General features: G+C 46.4%; 1 protein-coding gene across 1 annotated transcript in view; it reads left to right on the forward strand.

Moving 5' to 3' along the window:
- Positions 1 to 9,252, forward strand: part of LOC124028988 (feline leukemia virus subgroup C receptor-related protein 2-like) — a 23,394-nt gene extending 14,142 nt beyond the window's left edge. The window contains exons 5-8 of the mRNA XM_046340868.1: positions 2,227 to 2,332; positions 3,418 to 3,529; positions 7,254 to 7,309; positions 9,157 to 9,252. Coding sequence (XP_046196824.1) covers positions 2,227 to 2,332; positions 3,418 to 3,529; positions 7,254 to 7,309; positions 9,157 to 9,252 — 370 coding nt within the window. The remainder of the gene's footprint in view (positions 1 to 2,226; positions 2,333 to 3,417; positions 3,530 to 7,253; positions 7,310 to 9,156) is intronic.
- The last annotated feature ends 1,305 nt before the right edge of the window (positions 9,253 to 10,557 follow it).

Below are 10,557 nucleotides of genomic sequence, written 5' to 3' on the forward strand. Positions count from 1 at the left end.
CTGTGGCGTCTCCTTGTTGACTGTGGCGTCTCCTTGTTGACTGTGGCGTCTCCTTGTTGACTGTGGCGTCTCCTTGTTGACTGTGGCGTCTCCTTGTTGACTGTGGCGTCTCCTTGTTGACTGAGGCGTCTCCTTGTTGACTGAGGCGTCTCCTTGTTGACTGAGGCGTCTCCTTGTTGACTGTGGCGTCTCCTTGTTGACTGTGGCGTCTCCTTGTTGACTGTGGCGTCTCCTTGTTGACTGTGGCGTCTCCTTGTTGACTGAGGCGTCTCCTTGTTGACTGAGGCGTCTCCTTGTTGACTGAGGCGTCTCCTTGTTGACTGAGGCGTCTCCTTGTTGACTGTGGCGTCTCCTTGTTGACTGTGGCGTCTCCTTGTTGACTGTGGCGTCTCCTTGTTGACTGTGGCGTCTCCTTGTTGACTGTGGCGTCTCCTCGTTGACTGGCGTCTCTAGGGTATCAATATACACGTCTCCTTGTTGACTGTGGCGTCTCCTTGTTGACTGTGGCGTCTCCTTGTTGACTGTGGCGTCTCCTTGTTGACTGTGGCGTCTCCTTGTTGACTGGCGTCTCTAGGGTATCAATATACACGTCTCCTTGTTGACTGTGGCGTCTCCTTGTTGACTGTGGCGTCTCCTTGTTGACTGTGGCGTCTCCTTGTTGACTGTGGCGTCTCCTTGTTGACTGTGGCGTCTCCTTGTTGACTGTGGCGTCTCCTTGTTGACTGTGGCGTCTCCTTGTTGACTGTGGCGTCTCCTTGTTGACTGTGGCGTCTCCTTGTTGACTGTGGCGTCTCCTTGTTGACTGTATGCGTCTCCTTGTTGACTGTGGCGTCTCCTTGTTGACTGAGGCGTCTCCTTGTTGACTGAGGCGTCTCCTTGTTGACTGAGGCGTCTCCTTGTTGACTGTGGCGTCTCCTTGTTGACTGTGGCGTCTCTAGGGTATCAATATACACGTCTCCTTGTTGACTGGCGTCTCCTTGTTGACTGGCGTCTCCTTGTTGACTGTGGCGTCTCTAGGGTATCAATATACACGTCTCCTCGTTGACTGTGGCGTCTCCTCGTTGACTGTGGCGTCTCCTCGTTGACTTGTGGCGTCTCCTCGTTGACTTGTGGCGTCTCCTCGTTGACTTGTGGCATCTCCTCGTTGACTTGTGGCGTCTCCTCGTTGACTTGTGGCGTCTCCTCGTTGACTTGTGGCGTCTCTAGGGTATCAATATACACGTCTCCTTGTTGACTGGCGTCTCCTTGTTGACTGGCGTCTCCTTGTTGACTGGCGTCTCCTTGTTGACTGTGGCGTCTCCTCGTTGACTGTGGCGTCTCCTCGTTGACTTGTGGCGTCTCCTCGTTGACTGTGGCGTCTCTAGGGTATCAATATACACGTCTCCTCGTTGACTGTGGCGTCTCTAGGGTATCAATATACACGTCTCCTTGTTGACTGTGGCGTCTCCTTGTTGACTGTGGCGTCTCTAGGGTATCAATATACACGTCTCCTCGTTGACTGTGGCGTCTCCTTGTTGACTGTACGTCTCTAGGGTATCAATATACACGTCTCCTCGTTGACTGTGGCGTCTCCTCGTTGACTGTGGCGTCTCCTCGTTGACTGTGGCGTCTCCTCGTTGACTGTGGCGTCTCCTCGTTGACTGTGGCGTCTCCTCGTTGACTGTGGCGTCTCCTCGTTGACTGTGGCGTCTCCTCGTTGACTTGCGGCGTCTCCTCGTTGACTTGCGGCGTCTCCTCGTTGACTTGCGGCGTCTCCTCGTTGACTTGCGGCGTCTCCTCGTTGACTTGCGGCGTCTCCTCGTTGACTGTGGCGTCTCTAGGGTATCAATATACACGTCTCCTTGTTGACTGTGGCGTCTCCTTGTTGACTGTGGCGTCTCCTTGTTGACTGGCGTCTCTAGGGTATCAATATACACGTCTCCTCGTTGACTGTGGCGTCTCCTCGTTGACTGTGGCGTCTCCTCGTTGACTGTGGCGTCTCCTCGTTGACTGTGGCGTCTCCTTGTTGACTCTGGCGTCTCTAGGGTATCAATATATCCTCCCCTTCACCTTTAACCCAACTCCTCCCCTTCACCTTTAACCCGACTCCTCCCCTTCACCTTTAACCCGACTCCTCCCCTTCACCTTTAACCCGACTCCTCCCCTTCATCTACACCGATTTGAAGTATATTGAACAAGTGACTTCAATAAGGGATACAACACTGTGTGGTATTTCTATGTCTGTAGGTTCTTCATGACAGGCTACCTGCCCCTGGGCTTTGAGTTTGGTGTGGAGCTAACCTACCCCGAGTGTGAAGGCACCTCTTCAGGCCTGCTCAACTGCTCTGCACAGGTGAACACACAGCTGCTGCTTCTGACAGTTGTTGGCAGATCAAAGCTTTTCCATGGGATGATAGAGAACCATAACACAATCGAGAAATGTTGGTATGTTTGTGTATATATTGTGTTTGCGAAAATATACATGTGTCTGGCTGTCTAGACGCCTGGCTGTGTGCGTGCCTGGCTGTGTGCGTGCCTGGCTGTGTGCGTGCCTGGCTGTGTGCGTGCCTGGCTGTGTGCGTGCCTGGCTGTGTGCGTGCCTGGCTGTGTGCGTGCCTGGCTGTGTGCGTGCCTGGCTGTGTCTGTGTGCCTGGCTGTGTCTGTGTGCCTGGCTGTGTCTGTGTGCCTGGCTGTGTCTGTGTGCCTGGCTGTGTCTGTGTGCCTGGCTGTGTCTGTGTGCCTGGCTGTGTCTGTGTGCCTGGCTGTGTCTGTGTGCCTGGCTGTGTCTGTGTGCCTGGCTGTGTCTGTGTGCCTGGCTGTGTCTGTGTGCCTGGCTGTGTCTGTGTGCCTGGCTGTGTCTGTGTGCCTGGCTGTGTCTGTGTGCCTGGCTGTGTCTGTGTGCCTGGCTGTGTCTGTGTGCCTGGCTGTCCGTGTGCCTGGCTGGCTGTCTAGCTGTGCGCCTGGCTGTGTGTCTGGCTGGCTGTCTAGACGCCTGGCTGTGTGTCTGGCTGTCTGTGTGTCTGGCTGTGCGCCTGGCTGTGTGCCTGGCTGGCTGTCCAGACGCCTGGCTGTGTGTCTGGCTGTCTAGACGCCTGGCTGTGTGCCTGGCTGTCTGTGTGTTTGGCTGTCTAGATGCCTGGCTGGCTGTATGCCTGGCTGTCTGTATGCCTGGCTGTCTGTATGCCTGGCTGTCTGTATGCCTGGCTGTCTGTATGCCTGGCTGTCTGTATGCCTGGCTGTCTAGATGCCTGGCTGTCTAGATGCCTGGCTGTCTAGATGCCTGGCTGTCTAGATGCCTGGCTGTCTAGATGCCTGGCTGTCTAGATGCCTGGCTGTCTGTATGCCTGGCTGTCTGTATGCCTGGCTGTCTAGATGCCTGGCTGTCTAGATGCCTGGCTGGCTGCGTTTTTTCACTACAACCTGTCTCTCCCTATACAGGTGTTTGGTATCATCTTCACTATCTGCCAGGGGAAGATAACAGATAACTACGGGACGCTGGCAGGAAACATCTTCCTCTGTGTCTTCCTCTTCATCGGATCAGTCCTTACAGGTACGGACCCTTTGACATTGTTTACTTCAATAGACAGAGGGAGAAACGGATTGAAAAGGATGAGCACTGTAAAACACAGGTGACAAGCAGGTTTTCACTCCTCCCTTGTACTTGATTGATCTATTAAGGTCCGTGATTGGTCAGAACTCCCCTCACCTGGTTGTCTAGGTCCCTGATTGGTCAGGAACTCCCCTCACCTGGTTGACTAGGTCCCTGATTGGTCAGGAACTCCCTCACCTGGTTGACTAGGTCCCTGATTGGTCAGGAACTCCCCTCACCTGGTTGACTAGGTCCCTGATTGGTCAGGAACTCCCCTCACCTGGTTGACTAGGTCCCTGATTGGTCAGGAACTCCCCTCACCTGGTTGTTTATGACATATATTTGGAAACAAATTGAAAGGAAATGACAACCAGCAGAGACACAACCCTCCAACGAAGGTGTTTGACACCCTGGTGTAGAATCTAGCTTAAAGGGGATTCAATCCCCAGACCGGACTCTATGCTAAGCCGAAGACGACTGTGTGGACCGGACTCTATGCTAAGCCGAAGACTACTGTGTGGACGGACTCTATGCAAGGGCCAAAGACGACTGTGTGGACGGACTCTATGCAAGGGCCGAAGACGACTGTGTGGACCGGACTCTATGCAAGGGCCGAAAGACGACTGTGTGGACGGACTCTATGCAAGGGCGAAGACGACTGTGTGGACCGGACTCTATGCAAGGGCCGAAGACGACTGTGTGGACCGGACTCTATGCAAGGGCCGAAGATGACTGTGGACCACTAAGCTTTTGGGCTCCCAGTGACGCAGCGGTCTATGGCACTGCATCTGTGCTTGAGGCGTCACTACAGGCACCCTGGTTTGATTCAGGCTGTATCACAACCCGGCCGTGATTAGGAGTCCCATCGGCCCATCGTCTTCCGGGTTTGGCCTGGGTAGGCTGTCATTGTAAAATAAGAATTTGTTCTTAAAACTGACTTGTCTAGTTAAATAAAAGGTTTGATAAAAATGAAATAAGCCGATCTCTGGCAAACTCTCAGTCTTTTCATTATTAAAATATCAATAATATAAACCTTTTCAATTCACATTAGCAACGGGAACGTCACGAGCCGAGAGAGGGTTCTGATGACGTTCTTTCTTTGCAGCGTCACAGCTCAAAATGTACTTTAAATGTTACAATTAGCCACTAGCCTGTAGGCTAAGCATGTAAACTATTCAACTAGCTAGTTCCTAGCTCACTTTATGCAATAACATTGTCATGCATCTACCATATTATAGGCTAAATGCTAACGTCAGCCAATGTTCGATTGCTTTTCGGCCTACCTTAGAACAAAACATGCTAAATTTCATAAAGATCATGCAAATCATTACATTGTTGATTCACTGGGCAGTTGCTGCTCGCTTTTGCTTTAAAATAAATGGTGTTATGAAGATTCCCGTACTGCAATATCAGATTAAAAAAACTAAATAAATAAACCAAGTCTCTAAGGAAAATGTAGTAAAGTACATTTCAGATGTTTCAAAAACATTGCCCTGCTATAACCATTTATACTGTAGGAGTGTTGGCTCAACGAGACAATTCTGTTTACACTGTCCTGCTTGGAGGGGTGGAAACTGTCTAGCAAGTGTTGTGTGTGTGACCTTCGGAAGAAATTTGCAAATGTACATTTTTATGAATGTCTCAATCGAAATCTCCTTAACTCTCGTCAATGTGAAAAGAGCCTAAGCTCATGTACCTAGACCCTATTCACACTATGGTGCCGAATCCGATCTGAACCCTTCTGCTGACTCTGATTGCTCCTTTCCTACATGGTTCCAGCATCTATATATTGGATGTGTAACCAGGCCAGCACTGTACAGCTCAGCTCAGTTGAGTGAAAAGGGTATCACTTCCTTTTTATGAAGAAAATAATAATAATTTCAGTCAGAGTGCAGTATTTTTTAAAATGTTGTATTTTATTTCACCTTTATTTAACCAGGTAGGCCAGTTGAGAACACCTTTATTTAATCAGGTAGGCCAGTTGAGAACAAGTTCTCATTTACAACTGCGACCTGGCCAAGATAAAGCATAGCAGTGTGAACAGACAACAACACAGAGTTACACGTGGAGTAAACAACACAGAGTTACACGTGGAGTAAACAACACAGAGTTACACGTGGAGTAAACAACACAGAGTTACACGTGGAGTAAACAACACAGAGTTACACGTGGAGTAAACAACACAGAGTTACACGTGGAGTAAACAACACAGAGTTACACGTGGAGTAAACAACACAGAGTTACACGTGGAGTAAACAACACAGAGTTACACGTGGAGTAAACAACACAGAGTTACACGTGGAGTAAACAACAGAGTTACACGTGGAGTAAACAACACAGAGTTACACGTGGAGTAAACAACACAGAGTTACACGTGGAGTAAACAACACAGAGTTACACGTGGAGTAAACAACACAGAGTTACACGTGGAGTAAACAACACAGAGTTACACGTGGAGTAAACAACACAGAGTTACACGTGGAGTAAACAACACAGAGTTACACGTGGAGTAAACAACACAGAGTTACACGTGGAGTAAACAACACAGAGTTACACGTGGAGTAAACAACACAGAGTTACACGTGGAGTAAACAACACAGAGTTACACGTGGAGTAAACAACACAGAGTTACACGTGGAGTAAACAATTAACAAGTCAATAACACAGTAGACAATAAGAGTCCATATACAACGTGTGCAAAAGGCACGAGGAGGTCGGTGAATAATTACAATTTAGCAGATTAACAGTATAACAGCAGTTATTCTGTAATAACCCCCCCCCCCCCAAAAAAAACAACAACCCGCAGTTACTGCACTTTTACGGCATTTAATTAAAAAAATTCCCTCAGGGTTTATGTGTAGTCCGTAGTTAATGTTCAGTTAACGTGGGTTTTGTTACGGAGCAATAAGCTATTCCTGCAACAGGTCGAGGTCTTAGAATGTGTTTATGTCGTCGTGGTTACTGTGTAACATCCGAGCTGTATAATTTGAAGGTTTTACTACAAGCAGTAGCAGAAATGGCGTGTTGAGGTGCCGGGTATGTTTTCCCTATCTAGCTAGCTATTAAAACCCCCGGTGGGGAAGGCCCACCTCAGGGCCGTACTTCAACTGACAGAGAGAGAGAGCGTTAATACCCAGCTCCTCTGATCTTCACCATAAACTTCCCAATGGAGGTTACAATGTGCCACTAATTTAAAACAAAAAATATATATATATATTTGTGTGTACCAAATAGCACCCTATCTGGACTCTGGTCAAAAGTAGTGCACTCTATAGGGAATAGGGTGCCATTTGGGATGTAGCCATTGGCTACTGAAGTCCAGGGCTGAGAGACAACTCTAGACGACCTTTTGACCCGACTGTTATAATGATGGGATTTAAGGGCCCGTCTAGAGGGCTACTGTGTTACAAAGACATACATAATGACTACTACAGACCAGGGCTGAAGTCCACGTTCTCCTACATGAGAGCTCGGCTAGATGATTATGTTAATGAGGTGGGTCAGCCCAGCTGGCTACTGTGCAGTATTTAGGAACTGACTTCAGACTGTATTATGGTCTATCATTGTGTTAGTGGTGCCCCCTAGTGGAAGCTGTACCTCACTGTCTTTTTGCAATGGAATATTCTGACATTTTGTTTAGCAACAGTATGTCGTCTTTCTAAAACATGTAGTTCTGTCTCTCCAGGCTTCATCAAGTCAGACCTGCAGAGACAGAAGGCTAACCAGTTGGCCAAGGCAGCTGTAAGTATGGGTAGATGTGGAGGGGGATTAGGGCAGTGGGTGGTCCTCTCTCTCTCTCTCTGTGTGTGTGTGTGTGTGTGTGTGTGTGTGTGTGTGTGTGTGTGTGTGTGTGTGTGTGTGTGTGTGTGTGTGGGGGGGGTTATTCTATCCTTGTTGGGACCTAAAAGGGCACAGGCTATTTTAAGTTTAGGGTTTAAGGGTTGGGTTTAAGGGATGGGTTTAAGGGGTTAAGGGTTAGGGAAAATAGGATTTTGAATTTAAATTAATTTTAGGTCCAAACGAGGATAGAATGACTTTATTTTATTATTCTACCATTATTTAATAATGCAAGTCAGTTAAGAATCAATTATTATTTACAATGACGACCTAGGAACATAACGTGTGTGTGATATCCGCAGCTGAGTATTTCTGGTGTGCAGCATGCTCCCAAAGTCACCTAACAGTCTGTTGATGCTGCTCCTAGAATAACTTGTCTCCTCTTTTCTGTCTGATGTCCTGTCTTTGATGCTGTCTGTCTTTGATGCTGTCTGTCTTTGATGCTGCCTGTCTTTGATGCTGCCTGTCTTTGATGCTGCCTGTCTTTGATGCTGCCTGTCTTTGATGCTGCCTGTCTCTGTGTCTGATGATGTCTGTCTCTGTGTCTGATGATGTCTGTCTCTGTGTCTGTCTCTGTGTCTGATGATGATGATGTCTGTGTCTGTCTCTGTGTCTGATGATGATGATGTCTGTCTCTGTCTCTGTGTCTGATGATGATGATGTCTGTCTCTGTCTCTGTGTCTGATGATGATGATGTCTGTCTCTGTCTCTGATGATGATGATGATGTCTGTCTCTGTCTCTGATGATGATGTCTGTCTCTGTCTCTGTGTCTGATGATGATGATGTCTGTCTCTGTCTCTGTGTCTGATGATGATGTCTGTCTCTGTGTCTGATGATGATGTCTGTCTATCTGTCTGTCTGATGATGATGTCTGTCTATCTGTTTGATGCTGTCTCTGTCTGTCTGTATTTGATGACTTCCTTCTGGAGAAAGAGTCGATCATACAGACCGATGCCGATTCCATTGTACACTAACCTCCAGTAACTGATATCGTCAGTTGTCATTACTATTTTTGATAATTCTATTGAGATTGAATCGGTTGGACCGCAGAATGTTGAATCGGTTGGACCGCAGAATGTTGAATCGGTTGGACCGCAGAATGTTGAATCGGTTGGACCGCAGAATGTTGAATCGGTTGGACCGCAGAATGTTGAATCGGTTGGACCGCAGAATGTTGAATCGGTTGGACCGCAGAATGTTGAATCGGTTGGACCGCAGAATGTTGAATCGGTTGGACCGCAGAATGTTGAATCGGTCAGTCTGTTGACGGGCAGATCTGAGAGAGGTGTTTTAAACCTCAATAGGAAAACCTGGTAAACTTAAGATAAAATAACGTTTTGGGGAAAGAACCTTGTAACTCCGTTTTGGCCCCTTTTTAAAAATTGTTACAATGTATTGAAAGTAACTCGATGTAATCTGAACATTTCATGACTAGTCTAGAACCAACCACTCTAGAACCAACCACTCTAGAACCAACCACTCTAGAACCAACCACTCTAGAACCAACCACTCTAGAACCAACCACTCTAGAACCAACCACTCTAGAACCAACCAATCTAGAACCAAGGAAAATGTTTTCCAAAATAACCTCCTGACGTTTCATAAATGTATATGCATCAATGGTCAAACGTGGATGTTCTTTTCCTTTTTCCTGAAAATATGGTTTTAGACAGCGATGATAACAGCACTTTCCTATCCCCCCCTGACTGTAATATCAAGTCCAGTACAAATAAAGACCCATCTGTTCCAGGAGGACGGACTGCTCTCTGGACAGCAGCAGGGCTTTCTGGGGCCACGGTTTCTTAATCAGAGACTGGACAGCCCTTCTGATTCTTCTCAGACTTGATCACCCAACCCCATTCCCCTAACGCTTACACTCTTAGCTCGAACCTCAGACGAGGCAAAGGTGCAGGGGCACAGCTTGACTTCGAACCAACAATCACCACACGCACCTCTGTCCACTATTCTCTTAAGGGTGAATCCTAACTTCCTGTTAAATCAGATTAGAATGCAGTCCTGTATTTTGACATTGTGTATAAACAAGTGGAGATTTAGGATTCCTCTTTATCTGAACCTCTTTCACTTTTGACCAAAAAGGGGTAGAGATTTCCTGGAAGTTTTTATTACTAAGATGTGTCTTTTCTAATTGGCTAAAAGTCATAGGAAGCTTTCTGGAAAAAATGTTACATCAATCCTCTTTCCTCCATCTCAACTCTTTTCCCCTCACATCTCAATCCTCTTTTCCCCTCACATCTCAATCCTCTTTTCCCCTCATCTCAATCCTCTTTTCCCCTCATCTCAATCCTCTTTCCTCACATCTCAATCCTCTTTTCCCCCTCACATCTCAATCCTCTTTTCCCCTCACATCTCAATCCTCTTTTCCCCTCATCTCAATCCTCTTTTCCCTCACATCTCAATCCTCTTTTCCTCACATCTCAATCCTCTTTTCTTCCATCTTCACTTTCCACCTCACGCTCCAGATTCCATGATTTATGCAGCTTCAAATCGATCATTTCACCTGTTCGTTGTATCTCTTTAGTATAATAGGATGTGTGTAGTATCTCTTTAGTATAATAGGATGTGTGTAGTATCTCTTTAGTATAATAGGATGTGTGTAGTATCTCTTTAGTATAATAGGATGTGTGTAGTATCTCTTTAGTATAATAGGATGTGTGTAGTATCTCTTTAGTATAATAGGATGTATGTAGTATCTCTTTAGTATAATAGGATGTACAATAGGATGTGTGTAGTATCTCTGTAGTATAATAGGATGTATGTAGTATCTCTGTAGTATAATAGGATGTATGTAGTATAATAGGATGTGTGTAGTATCTCTTTAGTATAATAGGATGTGTGTAGTATCTCTGTAGTATAATAGGATGTGTGTAGTATCTCTTTAGTATAATAGGATGTATGTAGTATCTCTTTAGTATAATAGGATGTATGTAGTATCTCTTTAGTATAATAGGATGTATGTAGTATCTCTTTAGTATAATAGGATGTACAATAGGATGTGTGTAGTATCTCTTTAGTACAATAGGATGTGTGTAGTATCTCTTTAGTACAATAGGATGTGTGTAGTATCTCTTTAGTATAATAGGATGTATGTAGTATCTCTTTAGTATAATAGGATGTACAATAGGATGTGTGT

This window comes from Oncorhynchus gorbuscha, unplaced genomic scaffold (genome assembly GCF_021184085.1).
Source record: "Oncorhynchus gorbuscha isolate QuinsamMale2020 ecotype Even-year unplaced genomic scaffold, OgorEven_v1.0 Un_scaffold_5202, whole genome shotgun sequence".
Classification (NCBI taxonomy): domain Eukaryota; kingdom Metazoa; phylum Chordata; class Actinopteri; order Salmoniformes; family Salmonidae; genus Oncorhynchus; species Oncorhynchus gorbuscha.